Here is a 16,781-nt window from a genome sequence, read left to right on the forward strand (position 1 = left end):
TGTGCTCAACCCAGAATGTGTGCTATTGAGCCTGTAGGGCTTAACGCTACCACCGCTGCACGACTTATAAAGGTTACCATTTGTAAAGGAGGTCTGGAGGGTGTGTGTGTGGGGAGGCAGAGGGATAAACTGATATTAGATATTTAGGTTGGGGAGCGGCAGCCAATGGTTTGTATCTGCGTGAGCGATACATTTCTGACATTTTTTTGGCGTGATTGCAGCTGGGAAGCTGTAGGAGTGGTTGTATTAATTTATTGATTCAATAAAAATGTAAAATCAGATGGAAACATCAGACTTCAGCCTGATTGAATCCCCATGTCCCACCGCCCCCCCACCCATGTGAGCGTGCCCCGTGGCTGGAAAGAATGTTCGTACTGGTTTTACTTACAAAGCACATGTTTTGATTGTTCTGTTATTATAGCATGCACTCAACATTTTCTCCATAATGAGAAGAAAAAAGGAAAGAAAAGATTGCTGTCGAGAATTAAAGACAAAACTACATTACCGGTATTTAGACTTTGCTAAAAGCATTTAAACAAATAGAATATAGATCTTAAAAATATTGGCATTTAATGAAGTTAAACCCTAAATTTATCTCCTCACCAGGGAAATTTACTTGTGAGAACAACAAAAGAACATTGATCCACTGGGAAACAAAATTAGCAAACTAGAAAACAAAGCATAAAAATATTCACTTACGGCGAAACAATCAAGAGGCAGTAGGATATTCTTCCGAAGTTTTATTTCCTTTAATGTTATCGTATAAATGAGCTGCCATCGTCAGCTTCAAGGTTGAACAGACAGCGGAACATCATTTACTGCCTCCTGCGCGCCTGCAGCGCATCCTCAGTGAAAGAAAAAAAACAGCCTTAAAATAGCAGACGACGCTGCGCCACTTCCCCTGGCACCAAAAGGAAGGAGGATTTTAAAGTTCCCAGACCCATTTGACAGGATCTCAGGAGGCAGAAGAAAACAAGTGAGAACGTGGAGAGATTGGTGGCAGAAAATGCCCTAGACAAGAGACCGAAGGAGGAAGTTGGCGGCGTGATTATGATTCACTTAAAGCAGTTGACCTTTAGAAAACTGACAGTGACGCACTTGTGTTTTGTATCTTTTGTGGCTGAGATAGAGATGTCAGCGAGGAGTCTGTCAATCGTAGCACGAGGGAGGTAAGACGGGAACAATGGCCGGCAAGGAGGAGGGCGCGTGGCCCACCGCTTGTTTGTCCGCCCGGACGGACAGATGGACGGAGAGAATGAAATGAGGGGGAAGAGGAAAAGACATTTTCATCAGGATTATCCTCCGGCACAGAATCTCATCTGGGAAAGTGGCCCAGTGCTTAGTGAACGCACCCCCACACACAGGCAGACGGCCTCGTGAGGCTGGGAAACCTACAGGAGCTCTACCTCACCTCAGTTTGCCTCAGGACGACCCCTCCCCATAGACTTCTGTCCTGCTCAGAGATATAAGCACGACGTTGAATCTTTGTCCTTTCGCTTTCTCCTGTGCAAACCAAGTAAAAGCAGTGTCCAACTCCCAGCGGACAGCAGGAGGTCCTCGCTGGTGGTCGGTATTCCTGAGCTGAACCCGCAAGACAAAGCTGAAAGGTGCATCCACGAGTCTGGGGCTGTTCATGGAATAGAGGAGAAAAGGGTTTAATATCCTGTTTTTGCTCCGGGACCTTTTGACTGGAGTTTTATCTTATCTTGGCTTTAGTTGCACATTAGGAGAGAGGAGCGAACTAGAGTCGGATGTAGCGTGAAGAAAAAAAACGATGACTCATGCTTGAAATAAAAGACCTGCTCATTCATTTGTTTATTATCCCGCAAACTTGGCGCAATGTGATCAATGTTGCGTAGCTTTAGCTACTCAGTTACAGATTTAAATGTCTCCTCCAGACTTTGAGCCGGGTGCGAGCCAGGTGCTGCCAAAGTGTTAAATATGGTTGGATTCCACGCTGGATTCCTATAGTTTTTGATTCAATCGCACGTGCCGGCCATGCCTTCTTTTAACACCTGAGCTTCTGCGGGGTTTTGATTCAAGCCCCCCACCTGTTTCACCTCAGGTTTGATTAACAAGAAGAGCTGAAGAGTTTGTGTGTTTTGACGAAGGAGACGGGAATATTTTACCTTCTCACGCAGTCATGTCAGGTGTGTGTGAGACAGAGAGGACCTTTCTCAAAACTTTACTTATCTATCAGTTTAACTATAATCCTCAATCAGCTGGCAAATACAGTCAGAGTGGCACATCCTCCGCTCTCTGATCCACAGAGCAGAGGAGCTTTGCTGCTCTGCTCTCCATTTTCCTGCTAAAGGGCGTGTAAGCCAACACCTGTGTGGTCAGGTGAATGTGTGTATTACCTGAAGGGTATGTTGACATGTCAAAAGGTCGAACATCAGCCTCGCTTTGCAGGCTGTTTTCTCTCTTCCCCTGAAGCATATTCAGTAGTAGATGGGAGCGAGGCTATTTACGTGCACTACCCAAGTGAAGTGATCATATGAAAAGTTGTTTAGGTGCTGTTGCGGGAGAAGGCCAGGACTCTTCGCCTCCTAACTCGTGTGGAAAATGGTGACTTTTATCTTTGCACGTCTTCGGTGAGTTTGACTGTCAGCCTCTGAGTTGTATTCAGTCTGCTTCAGCTTGTCTGTCAGACTTTAAATCATTATCAAGCTGTGTGTTCTATTAATTAGGGGGACGGTGGTGCAAAATGGTGGGCTCTTTAATAGAAGTATATGTGTTTTAATGGGAAAATTTGCCGTGATGGGCGCTCATGTATGCCTTAGATTGTATTCTGGGGGTGTAATGTGCCGGATGGCTGCTCATCGTGAGCCATGTTTGCCTGATAAAGGTATTTATAATCCCCACTGACATGACATCCAGTGTATGAGCTATTACATCATTTTAATGACAATGTAAAGATGTTTTTTGTGGGGATTAAATGCAGTCTGTGTGTGTGTGTGTGTGTGTGTGTGTGTGTGTGTGTGTGTGTGTGTGTGTGTGTGTGTGTGTGTGCGTGTGCGTGTGCGTGTGTGTGTGTGTGTGGGTCGATGGCATGCCAGAGACAGTGGGTGACTCCGGAGCTGAATGGGCCTTATTGTGTTTTAACAGAACCATCTCAGAGAGAGAGAGAGAGTGTGGCTCCAAAAGCACACATACACACACACAGATGCATATACCATACAATATCCTGTGCCAAGGCCTGTGTTTGACCCCAACACACACATAGACACACACATACACTAAAGCTCTGTACAGGATATCACCACATACATATCACCACAGTTTGAGAAGGTGGCCTGGCAGATTCGTCAAGCAACAACAACAGCTTTCAGCAGGTTCAGAGGCTTTTTAAGAGGAATCCTGCTATTATCTATGCAGCATGTTTTAAATGGACTACCTGTCTCGATCCTAAGGGAAGAAAAAACAGAATCATAGAGAGTTTAGGAGTAAGAACATGCTGCATATTCAGATGGGCCATAGAAACTTGGTTATCAGGTTTTAAGCTGTTTCATGAATATCTAATGCAGTGTTTGCTGTTTACTACCTGCTGGGGAAATGCAGAAACACTGAGTCACACTTAAAATGCAGTTTTACAATCAGTCGGAGTTTACCATGTTTCAGTATGATGCAAAGTCTGCACAACCGGCTTCATTTTACAGAGGAAGTTGAAATGGGAAAAACCTGAAGGCTGGTGCACACATACACACTTGCACACACAAATACAGACACACCCTCACCATGTTTCTGATGCTGTTAGATCAGACTTCACTTGAGTGCACACATGTGACTTCTGGATCTGTGTCACACAGAAGCACAAACTCCCTCTTTGCTCCACTGTTCTCAAACTGTACTCCACCGTGTGTGTGTGTGTGTGTGTGTGTGGGTGTGTGTGTTGTGGGTGACTTCCCAGCATCTACCCAGAATATAAATTAGCCCACAGCAGATAGAACCCAGCACTCAGGCGGATTTGATGTGTTTTGCTCGGATCTGCTTTCTCCTAAAAAAAAAAAATCTGACTGTTTGTTTCATTTTGTTCAGGTTTAGTTGACTTTACCTTTACGTCATCTTCATAAAATATCTTCAACAGCCCCAGATTCAAATTAGTTGTTGTCCTCTGGCTCTGCTGTCCAGTCTCATAATGCTTTTTGTGTGTTTTTTGGTTTATTTGTGACACTTTGATGCATCAGTTGAATAATATCGAGTGGTATTTTCTCAAGACTCCAACTGCATTGTACAAACACAGTAGGCACCATTTACAGCCGTCGTGACTTTGGACCGACCTTGTTGATTTTGTATATAAACACAAAAAGGGCCCCACAATAATGTTTCGTCAAACCACCGCTGCTTACATGCGCAGTAACATTGTTTCCATAAGCTTTTGTAATGTCAAGATCTATTTCAGTCCAGTGTTGCATTCATTTTCCAGCAACATCCGTATGGATGATGGGAGAGTCGGGCCACTGAGCCAAGCTTCTCCAGCACATCCCAAATGTTCTTACCGGGGTTAAGGTCTGGACTCTGGTGGCTGATCCGTGTGTGAAAACGATGTCTCATCAGCCCTGAGCTCTGTCACAATCTGAGTCCGATGAATCCTGACATTGACATCTTGAAATATGCCTCCAGGGAAGAAATGGTGATGAATAACCTGATCATTCACTATATCCAGGCAGTCAGCTGAGCTCGTGGACCCATATTGTTGCTGAAGCTGGCCATGAGCAACTGCAGCAACCCCAGTTCAGTACTTTTCCCCCCAGGCTTGTCCAGTTGACACTCGGCGTGATGGCTGCATCACTTCATCTGCCTCTCTTCTTACCCCGATGCCCCATCACTCTAGGACAGGGTAAACCCCACCAATTAGCCTCGCCGATTAGTTGTTTTCTTGAGACTCCACAGTTGTTCCTGAGCTCGACCAAAAGCCCTGGTAGATTGCGAGCATTTAGGATTTATTTTTTGTGACCACAATTCCTCCTAAAAGTCGATGGTTCCCCGCAATCCTTCCAGTTTCTGATAACTGTTGGAGAGTTCTTCACCCAGTTTTAGCAATTTCTGTAATGCAGGACGATGACAAAACGACCATCTTTTTTTCCCCCACGAACACAGGATGTGTCTTTCAACATGGTTGATAAGGAAATAGGAAGCTGCTCATTGTGTCAGTAGCGACTTGAAAGACAACGGCCCCTGCAGTAATTATCCGCTGAGCTCTTACCTGCTTGTTTAGTTAAACCCAGGTGGCGACTCCTTTTCGGCCAAGCAACGTTTATCTAACAGAATGATTTTTTTGTAGCAGGTAACTTTGACAGTAAACGCACCACTGTTTGAGCTGCAGATGGAGCTTTTTATGCCTGTGCTCATTATTGCACCATTGTCGCTTCTTTTCCTCGCACACACACCCCTCTCTCTGCCAGGCGCTCATTTCATGTCACCCCCTGCTTTCCTCTTTCTATTTCGGTCCCCTCTTTCTCCTCTCTCTCTCTCTCTCTCTTTCTCTCTCTGTCTCTCTCTCTGTGTCTCTCTGTCTGTCTGTCTGCGGATCCGCCGCCATTATTGCCAATCTGTTGTAAGAGTGGGCCCCTGCAGCGTGTCAGGCTGTGATTAAAGGCTGTTAGAGGAACGTTGGATTAAGACACAGGTGGACCGAATGAAGCTGAGATTGAACTTGGATGAAAGGATTTGATTCAAAATAGTAACTGAACATAATCTAAAGATGACCGCATTTAGGATTCCTAGCGAGTCAACTGTTGGTTTATTGGTGGGGATGCACAGCGCTGTTGTCGCACAGTTAATGTTTTCACCAAACGCAGACGTGGTGCCGTTGATCTAATGAAAATTAAATTGAAATTGGACAACTGACAGCTCAGTGATGGAAGAGTCGGTTCATTTATCAGCAGCTGTTAACGGTGAGCTGGTGGAAACCCCGTTTGATTTGGTTCACGTTTGGAAACACACGTCTGCGCACTTCTCTCCATCATCAACAGCTTTGCTATGCGTCTTTGGCCAGAACTCCGATCATACATGAGAAATATCTTTAAATCTAAAATTTAGTATGTGTGTGGGCAAGGATCTTTGTTTTCACGTGACCAGTAATTAAGTTGGAGAAAATGAATCATCTGCATCACCAACAGCTGTACTGAGTCGTGCTCTGGTGCCGCTGCGGTCCTCTAGATTTGGCTTTAAAAGAACATCTGCACTGATGTTCCCGTGAGAAGAGTGGAACAAACCTCTGCTGCATCCCTGTGCAGCCTCCAGCCTAATCAGCAGCTCAGGAAGTTCCACCCTCCTCGGTGTTTCCAGGATGATAATGAAGCACAATCAGAAAAATAACAAGGCCGCCCATGTGTCTGAATGGTCCTGTTCATGTGCCGGAGCACAGGAATGTCTAAAACACAACTGCACCGTTGTGAGCTATGCAGTGGAATTGCCCATTTCCTTGTCCTTAATGGGAAATTTAATTTACTTAAAAACACAATACAGGCAACCTGGGGAGGAATGCCATGCTTAAAACTGAACAATGGTGGCACCGTGACCTTTTCAGAGCTCTATAGGTAGAAAAACTCATCACATTAACACCTCGTGTTACCCTAGTGAATCATATCCCTCCTCCTGCACCATAGAGCTCATTATAGGAGCTCTTCCTCACTCTCCAACTTTATCCCTTTAATATCGGGGGATTTTGTTTTCTTCTCTGCTGTTGGGGAACAGGAGCTTCTTCTCCTTCTTTTTCTTCTTCTTTTCCTTCTCTTTTTTTTTTTACAGTCGGTTGATTAAAACAGAACTAATGCAGGATATTAAGCATTTGCTGCTGGCAAAGCCATGCAAAGAGCAGGAAATTGAACATAGGCCGCCTTGAAGGGCCGCCGGAGTATTTGAAACTTTGAGGTCATGCCTTTTGAAGCAGCGCTAGTCAGTTCAAAAGGGATGATCACAGTTGAATTATGCTGAAGTTTTCACTGTTTTTGATTGTGAACAGACAGAAACCTCATCTCTCCAAGGTAATTAAGGTCTGGAGTTCCAGGAGATGTGATTGCTGGAACACTCAGACTTACAGTTCCATCCTTCCATCACAAGCAACAAGATACCTGATTACTAATAGACCTAACAGACTCCATCTGCATCCCTCCTGCAGCATCACATGTCAGGGATGAGGTCTGAGTGACGCACTAGCTCGCCGCTGGCATGATTAATAGGCTGTCTTCCAGTCTTTAATGACCTGCCTCTTCTCACAGTTCCCTTCACATTCAGCCAGAGTGGCCTGTGGAGGCAGGTGCCTATTTCAGCTTTTTATTCATTTACAAACAGAGAGGAAGAGCAGAGTCATTACCAGGCATGTTCGCTTTGTTGTCGTCATTTAGAGCTTTACAGAGGCATTCATGAGCCTTCACTGCCAGTGAAGTGCATATTAATTAGAACCATTTTACGATGACTAACATCTACGTGACTGAAATCCGGTTCAAAGGACATAAAAACCAGTCCAAACTGGTTGTCCCACAGTCTGCTGAGGACACAGTGGGGTGTGGTCAGCACAGATGCTTCTCAGCAAGAATGATGTGGCTTTGATGAGGTGAAGGGAGTGATGCAGGTGGGGGCCACAACCGCCACTATTAATGGATACAGTGTGTGAAAACGGGCCTCAAATGAAGTCTGGCTTGTTGGTGGAAGAGAACAGATCAGTTAATGTAGCTCAGTTCACCATAAACGTCCCCACAGAGCACTGTTCTCCATGCGTGCTGTTGTGACCCGCCACGACAGATGTTTTCCGCAGTTCTACTGCAGTGAGGGTTTAAACCACCCTGGAACCATGAAACATGCTGTACTGTTGCTGCACCAGTTGTTGTTGTTGTTTGGATAGATAATCTGCTAAACAGTCCACATGATTATCAATGTACAGAACTTTAAGTCACCACGGGTCAGCAAATGATCAAACTCACTGTTTTTAAAAGCGGCCGAGCATTATTTGAAGCAGCTGAGCCCACTAAAGACTCTTGCTGTGTCTGATTAAGTTTGCGCATATTCGTCCGCCACATGATTAGCTTTTATGATGCACAGTTATGTTTCTATCTGAGCAGGAACTAAAGGAAATATGTTCTTTCCATGTGTGTCTTTTAATGTTACATTTGATGACAATCAACCAAAAGGTTCTGGAGACTGATCGGATCCCTCTGTGTCACCTGCTGAGGGAGAAATCAACAATTTTCTGCCTTTGAAATTGGATAACTTAGGCAGCTGAAAATCTTGACTTGACAAAAGAAATTATGTATTGTTTTGTTATTGAAACTGTAATTGAAACATTTGATACTCAGATACAAAGATTTTTGCGTTCAAGGTCCACTGTGTGGGATTTGTTGCCACCTAGTGGTGACAGATTTCAGAGCAGCCACTGACTGCTTTAAGTTCCGCCCTCTTCAGTTTCTAAGAAAATTGGTCGGAGCAACATTTTTGTTTTTTCCTACCTTTAGCTGTCTAACCCCTCCCATCCACACACACACACGCCTAAAATCTGTTTTTAGCTTTTGATGATCTTCAATCGCAGTGAAATGCATCATTGGTCCCGCTCATGCGCCGCTGCCCTCGCCTACGCAGGAGGAAAATACTGAGCTCAGAGTTGGGAGGTTCAAAAGTGTCATCAAACTTCTTTTGTTTTCTAATTATGGCATCACAAAATTCGGAGAAACAAAAACAGGAATTCTTTATTTTTAATTCAATTCAATTCAATTCAATCTTTATTTATATGGCACTTTTCATACACTAGGTAGCAGAAAGTGCCTCACAGAGGATAAAAACAACAAAGAGAAACAAGAGAATCAAGAAAAAGGACACACACACAGATACACACACACATGCATACACACACTTAAACACACACACCCACACACACAAACAAGCTGAGACATGGCTGGGCACCGAGACCTGAGGCGAAGGAGACTTCGCCTTTGGAGGCCCACCAGGCCGAGGGAGGTCACGGTCCGTGACCACAGGTGTTACCGCCACAAAGACCACCCCGACCCGGACAGACCGGAGGCTCCACACCAAGGCAGAGAGCCCCCTAACCACCCAAAATTAATTAGAATTACTTTTCCAGCATAGCAAATTAGTAAATAATAAAATAATTCCTACAGATTTTAGTTTTTTTTTAATCAGAAAAGAGCTCAAAATCCACAAATAAAATTCAGAGTCACCCCCTATAGTGATAGTCTTGAGTAAATCCTTATCCAGTTATCCTTTTTGTCATTATTGTTTTTATTATTTTATTATCATTAGCTTTTATATAGTGAAAGAGATTTTTATTTGTGAAATATAAACATGGTGCCAGATGTCACAATTGACACGTGAGGGTGCAACGAGGCAGCGCCCAAATCCTCCATGGATGGTGGCAGCATTGCGTCGTGCTTTACTGTATTTATTGTTTTAGGTGTGTCACTAGTTCCTCATTCCATTTAAATTGGGCAGTAGCAGCCCTGGGAATGTTCACGCAGGTCTGGGAGGAAGTGACAAGCCTTTCCTCTCAGCGGACATCTCACTGCGTATCAGGGCACTGGCTTTTTTTCTTCTCCCAGCCCCCTTTCCTTCGCCGTTGGCACTTTTCCTGTCCATTGTCAGTCTTTTTACTTACAGCCTGATGGTGAAGCTGCAGGAAAAGGAAGAGGGCCGGCAGAGATAAGCGCGCTTAACATGCCGGTCAGCTCCCTACTAAGTGAATAAACCTGGATGCTAATGGCCTAAACTGCAAAAACATTCATGTGCTCGATTGACTATAGATAAACCAAAACAGCTCTCTTAAGGAACAATACGGGGGCTCTAAATTAGAAATGGAGGCACACAGAAATTACTGGCTGGCTACATGCTGACCATGCTGGATTTCAGTTTTGAGGGTCAGTCATGGGAGGAAGTGTCCCTGACTGAAGCCTCTCCAGACTGCTGCCTCTGAGCTGCAAATCCTTTAAACGCTTATCATTCCGTCTGTCTCCTCCACCCTCTGTTAGTAGTCTTATTCCTGTAGATCTCAGCTTGGAGGAGCTCTGATGCTGTCAGACACGGCAGCCACCGTGACCTCCTGGTCCATCAATAATAGAGCCTTGAGCCGTGCAGTAGCCTGTCTGCGTGAGGAACCCGGTGGTTTATTTCAGATATGCGAACTGGCAGCCCGATCTCATCCGCTTGTTCTGCTGGATCAAGACTTGTTTTTCCTGCTGTTGTGATCATCGCTGCCGGTTCAGCGGGTATTGTGCTCTGCATTGCAAAATAAAATTATTTCATAGGCTGCTGCTTATACAGAGAGCTGCAGGCACTGGTGGTAACCTGACAAACCTGTTTGCCTGCATTGGCCGTGTAGCTGCACCTTTCACATGCTTCTGTACAACATGCTTTTGGTTCAAAAGGCAGCAATGATGATGTATTCCTCAGGCTTTCAATGACTTTTAGGAACGTGGTCATTGAAATTAGTCCTCAGAGCTCATTGTTAAAGTGTCATTTTATCTTGGGCTTTATCTGGCATCCACACACCAATTAAAAAACTCAGTCAAAGAGAAATCCTTCTTTCCCAGTGAACGGCTGTTGGCTTTTATTCCCACTATAACACTATTTTACAGGAGGTCTACAGTTTACCCTGTGCTCATTCCTTTGTCCTTTCTAAAGCACTGCCCTCTGCCTGCTGGGTTCTTTCCTGACCGGGTCCAGCGTAACAGCGTGAGAATTAATTAATCCCAATCTATTGCCATTCCTGCAGCTTTCCTGAGTAGATTTCCCTCATTAGAAAAACATTTGTGCTCGCAATAAACAATAATCACTCATACATTTGTACCTCTTCATTTCCCTTGTAGAATCTTCGTGTGTAATTTCAAGCTCCTCCTTTTCTTTTCAAAACTTGTATCCTCCGTCTGTGCTAAAGTTGTTTACATCCTTGTAAACACTCACCTCCTGTTTTCCTCGGCACCCTTCCTCAACTTTCTCTCCATCCCTCTGTCTCTTTCACTCCACCCTTCCATCTCACTGCGCCAGCGCTCGTCTTCCTCTTTGAGATTGCCGTTCTGTGCCCTCCAGCTCTTCCTCTTTTGATTTCCCCTGCCTACATGCCTCTCTTTAATCACTGCCTCTTCACTCTTCCCTCATCACATCTTCTCCTCGAGTAGCTCCATCGATCTTTTCTTGAAGACCTTCAACACCCCATGAATGGCATGTATTCAGGTCTGACCCCTCCACCCTGGTTGCTTTATATTACGGACTAAAATCATGTGTAAATCCGATGTGGCTTCAAGGTCAAACCTCAGAGAGGACAGGAACTGTTTAATCTGCCCGGGAAGTCTGAATGCATCATTTTAGAACCACAGACCCAGTTTGTTTGCAGACAGGAGGATGTTCCAAACATATAGTTTTATACTTAATTTAATGTTTGTTTCACCGCTACGTTGAGTATCCCGCAATGGGTTACACAACAAAAAAGCACCATTCTCTGTGTTCATCGGGGCCGATTCAGCAGTTACAGCCTGGACTAATGCAGAGACCACCAGATTCCCGTTTCCATCATAACAATGGTAACCAGCTGACAATAGACATTTGACAGCGAATGTTTTTATTTCCTGAGTGTGCTGACCTACTTGGGCTAATCCCAGGCCTGCGGTCTCACTGCCTGCTGAATCCACTTCAATTTCCAGCCAAACTGCTGTAAGTTTACAATCAGTCACCTTCCTGAATGATCAGATTATACACCTTTGGTTCCAGATGAGGTGCCCCATAAGGCTTACTATACTCCAACACGTGTTTTCAGTGGCTGCCGCATGCACTGAAAGAGAACCGGTCCCTCCCTGATTAGAAAGGAATCACGGCAAAAGTTCTTGTGACGATGCATAAAGGCATTCCACAAACTTGATGCCTGAACAAACAATGAATCAATCACCATTATGTCCAGTATGGTTTTCTAACAAGACAGTAGGAGTCAGGTTCATGGCAGGCTTACTGCCACCAGTCCAAGCAATAGAGTAATCAATCAATCATCAGAAAAAAAACTTGCATGATTCTGTGGCATCGAGAGTAAACAATGTGCTGCTTGTTTATATGAGTGGTTTTGTGTCACCTTCATTATGAGGATGTCAGTGACTGTGGCAGGAATATGACAATAGAGAGAGCAGACACTTAACGGAGTGAATCACCGCAGTAAAAACAAGTTTTTAAAGGGGACGCGCTCAGCAGCAAAGCTGCACAGGGATGTATGCGCGGGGGGGTCTTGACTTTTCATTTGTGTTCGGTCAACAAGGCTGTTAGCTGCAGGACGTTGAGTAAGGAGAGAAAATTAACTTTTAAATGAAAGCTGCTGTCATCGGATATGTTGTGGCTGCAGAAGGAGGGTGGAAGGTGCCCAATAACGCAACACTGCAATTCACAAACTGTTTGGCTGGATATCTTAAAAAGAGACATTTAAGTCACTGAAGCTTTTTGAGGCACGCGGTTCTTTACAGCCGAGTCTCTGCATCAGTCACCTGGCACTTCTGCGTCATCTCCTTCCTTACATTACATCAGTCTATGGTTATTTTCTGTCATATTAATTTCAGAACAGAATCGTAAAAAGCATTTAAGAGGAGTGAATAAAGGACTATGGGCGAAAGTCAAAGCGGAGTCATCACTGCAAGGCAAGAAGCACTTAAGAGTTTTTATATAGGAACTTCATAATGTAACACAGTCCATGTTGCCCCCCCCCCCAACCTTCCCATCCTTGGATAGATGAGGAGAGACGGCGAAACGTGCCTTTGCACATTTGTCTCCACCTTTGGCAAAGAGCAACCAGAAAGGGAATAAGAGAAAGATCTCATGCCCCAATGCAGGCCTGAATTATACATTAGGCTGGAGCAAAGGAGGCACTTGACTGGCCGTTTTCACCCTCTTACACAATAAATCACACCCACGCCCCAACAATAATCCACCTTTATTAAACCCCAGAGACAGGAAGTTGTTGTTTTTACACTCTGATTAGTACATGAACTTCCAAAGAACACAGATCAATTATTTTTGGTCCGCAATTACTACTCCAACAAGGATTCCTCTGGCTCCCGGCAGGTTGAGCTTCGCGTGTTCTGGTCCTCTGGTACATCACAGCATATTGAGGAATATCTGTCATACCTGCATTTACAGGATCTGACTTAGCAGCCGTTGTTAGCTGATGTTAGCTTACCTGGATTGGTGGCATCGCTAAAGTAGCACATTTCTTCCTTCTTGTAAAAGTTGGTTGTTCCTGTCGCTGTTGCCAATCTGGGGGCCCTGTTATATAAAGATAATTTTGCAATGAATTAGGTGAGCTGATTAGTTTTTCTCCACATGCTACTCTTCTTCTTTTGTCAGTCAAACATCTTTTTGTTGAAAACATGCAATACCATTGTACCATAGTAGCATTGTGTGTGGCACCTCCTTCAAAGGAGTGGTACACAGGTTGCAAGTGCATACAGGAAGGTATTTTTAAGCACTCTGTGATCATGTCTCTGCTGTGTAGCACCTGGAAACGCCTGAATCGCCATCACAATCCCCTACAATGCCAGCGGACTCTCCGTTTGTAAGTTCTTTTGCATTTGGATCAGTTATTGGTGTGCTAATTGGTGAGGGGCTGATTAGATTGGTACATGCACACTAACCCACTTTTCTGAAAATATATTAAACCAGTATTGAAACAGCAGTGAAAGGTCTTTTAAACGCCTTTGTCCTTTTGCAAAACTACAGTAACCTTGGAGACTTTGGACCTTGTTAAAAGCGAGAGGGATCTCATCCATGTTGGTGATGTGGCTGGGCGCAGTTATCTTGTCGTGGCAGTAGGTGCGGAAGATTGCCGCCCTCTCCTGGTAGTCTGCGGGCAGCCGCTGCGCAACAGTTGTCCTCGCGCGTATGGCGAGATGCCGCCGCCTCATAAAGCGAAAACACTAAGATTGCTCGATTGCCATTTTCAGCCGCATATTCGATGGCCCGCAGTTTAAAGTAAGCCTCATTCATACGCGTCTCGCTTGACCGGCGCCATTTTAGGGGGTCCTTACGCGTAGGTGTGCCGCTAATCGATGGGCGGAGTGTTTACCGTACCAAAGACGCACAGCAGATTTTGGAACTCAGTCCACACACAAGGTGCTCCATATTATAAGGCGCACCGTCGATTTTTGAGAAAATCTCAGTGTTTTAGGTGCGCCTTATAGTCGTGAAAATACGGTAGTCTACTCTGTTACTCTTGTTACATGTCTCTCTGCATGCTAATTGTTAAATGGACAATGGTATGGGTGCCTTGAGCTCGATAAACAACCACTTAAAAGATACCTTTGGTGATTTTTTTAATGTATATATTTTTTTAGATTGTTGTTTTATACTTGTGTGTGTTTTAGTAAATGTTGTTTGAACTACTTATCTCTTTTCTTATCTCCTGTTGTGAGCACATGCATAGCTTCCCACACAACCGGTGCCTTATCCTCCACCTGGTGAGCATGTGAAATGTTCTCTTTTGAGAGCAAACATATTTTGCTTGATGTTGCTCCTGCAGCGGCCATAAATATTCCTTCATCCGTTCAAACTGAGGTCCCGCTGCACATCAGTGAGGATCTTTTGGTGTATTCGTTGAGTCAAAGTGGGTGAGGCTAAAGCAATTTATGATCAGAAGGAAAGTAAGATTGCAGTCGTGGTGCTGATATGGGGAGCTGGATCACGCTGTCCCTGGTCATGCCTGTGGTGCCCTGTAGATCAGCCTGGCCTTCGGGAACATTACCACCTTTTTGCTTTTTTGGAGAAACCTGTAAGGTCATTTTAGTGAATGCTTTTGTCCTTTAAAAAAACAAAAAAAAATTCTCATTCCCTGATGGTCACATGGTTTTTCAAGCTTTGTTTACAAATTATGTTAATTTTCTGATTCCAGGATGAAAATGCGGCGGCACAGGGTTTTCTTGCTTTGCACGGTGGGCCTCTGTGTCATCTCCTTCCTCCACTACTACAAGGCCCTCCACTACGTGTCCCTGCTGCGTGAGCTCTCCGCCCCCTATCCCAACATTAAGTCCTTCATCATGGTCACTGGCTTCTTCTGGAGAGAGAAGGGCGCAGCTAGTACTCCTCTGAGTCCCAGCTCCCCCAATGAGGCTCCTCCCTTTCCAGGTCTTCGACAGCTGGATGGCAAAGCTAAGGTCATGGCCGGAGCTCAGGGAGGTGAAGGAGGACAGGGAGGGATGAGTCTGGTCAATGACGATGGGGATGGAATCATCAGTAGAGAAGGACTGGAGATAAGGTTGAATGAGGAGCCCGAACCCCCACATCCTTGGCAGAAACCGGAGGAGAACCAACGCGGAGACTCTCCAGATGGGCTAAGCTTTGAAGTAAGATCCTTTATTAGAATATTGCACAAATTGAAGGTAGTGTCTGAAAGACCAGGTCAGCTTTAGTTTCTAACTCTAAAATGCCAGTGCAATCCCAGAACACCTTTGGTTCTCCACATCATGGGGCAGTGACTGTAGAAACCATTGCTAGTCTGCCACTTTTTCCCCCGAACTAAAACAGTCGCATTAAAAAACACCAGTTACGAGTGATTTCAAAAGAAAAAGAAAACCTGTTTCCTTTCTTTACAGGAAAGAGATGAAGACCACTTGAAGCGGCAAAAGCCCAACCCTGCAGGGCCAAATCATCGAGGGGACTCATTTGTGAGAAAAGAGAAGGTGGAGTTAAAAGACAGACAGCTAGACCCAATAGACATGATGGGAGACCACCACACCCGCCTTTACCATCTCCAAGATGACAAAACCCCTTACTTTGTTCGAACCAAAGCTGGAGCCCTATGTTTCAAGCAGGGCACCGAGGTGGCGGCCCCAAAGGAGTACTCCGCAAAAGCAGCGGGGTCTGTTGCCAACGGAGATGGGGATGGAGCTTCAGCCATGGTCGGCGGGCATCGGAAACCCCTGGAAGTGCAACAGCCCTCCTTAACTCCAAAAGCCAAATCCAGGTCCAGGGGCAACGGGAAGCGGTTGGTCAAGTGTGTGTGTCGGCCCGGCTGGCACGGACCTTATTGCGGAGTTCCAACAATGGTCTACCACTCCAATCTGCCCACCAAGGAACGACTGACACCCAGGGAGACCCCCCGGAGGGTGATCAACGCCATCAACATTAATCACGAGTTCGACCTGCTCCACGCACGCCTTCACGAACTCGCCGATGCCGTCGATCTCTTCCTCATTTGTGAATCTAACTTTACTGCATATGGAGACAAGCGGCCTCTAACGTAAGATATGTCCTTGTGGTGTGGGTGTGTAGGCTGATAGAGGGGTTGACTGATACGATACGTTAGGCTCCCGGAGCAATTTTACAGCAGGTTATAGCAACAGGCGACTCAATGTCATAAACATCACAAGATGTGGCTGTGTGAGAATGAGCCCCTTCAGCAGGCTGTTCACTTGAGAAAGGTCAGTCTCTTTCTGTAAAATAACCCACTTCTGTGGCATTTTTGTTCTCCAGTTTTCTCCAGCTTCTCTTCAACGGTACATATGATTACATCCGTCACAAAATTCTGTACGTGTTCCTCAACCACTTCCCCGAAGGTGGCCGGCAGGACGGCTGGATCGCTGACGACTACCTGCGTACATTTCTGACCCAGAATGGATTATCCAGGGTGGTGGGCGTACGGCCGGATGACGTCTTGGTCATTAACGACGCAGATGAGATCCCTGCACACGAGGGGCTCCTTTTCCTCAAGCTGTTTGATGGCTGGACAGAACCGTTCGCCATCCACATGCGAAAGGTACGCGTGAACTCATTTCAGCTTCGAAAGGGCAGCGACAAAAGCTGAAGGGATT

At 45.3% G+C, this 16,781-nt stretch overlaps 1 protein-coding gene across 5 annotated transcripts in view; it reads left to right on the forward strand.

The window, feature by feature from the left end:
- The window catches only part of mgat3b (beta-1,4-mannosyl-glycoprotein 4-beta-N-acetylglucosaminyltransferase b), a 33,452-nt gene that overhangs the window by 9,919 nt on the left and 6,752 nt on the right, over window positions 1–16,781 (forward strand). For 3 of the 5 annotated variants that reach the window (XM_011620024.2, XM_011620022.2, XM_011620023.2), the window contains 3 exons: window positions 14,864–15,314; window positions 15,564–16,210; window positions 16,444–16,726. In XM_011620024.2, the coding sequence (XP_011618326.1) occupies window positions 14,865–15,314; window positions 15,564–16,210; window positions 16,444–16,726 (1,380 nt within the window). In that variant the 5' untranslated portion in view covers window position 14,864. Of the gene's footprint in view, window positions 1–13,434; window positions 13,532–14,723; window positions 14,744–14,863; window positions 15,315–15,563; window positions 16,211–16,443; window positions 16,727–16,781 lie in introns of those variants that run through there. The other 2 variants (XM_003978665.3, XM_029851271.1) reach the window with 2 other exon arrangements.

Source organism: Takifugu rubripes, chromosome 17 (assembly GCF_901000725.2).
Source record: "Takifugu rubripes chromosome 17, fTakRub1.2, whole genome shotgun sequence".
NCBI classification, from domain to species: Eukaryota; Metazoa; Chordata; class Actinopteri; order Tetraodontiformes; family Tetraodontidae; genus Takifugu; species Takifugu rubripes.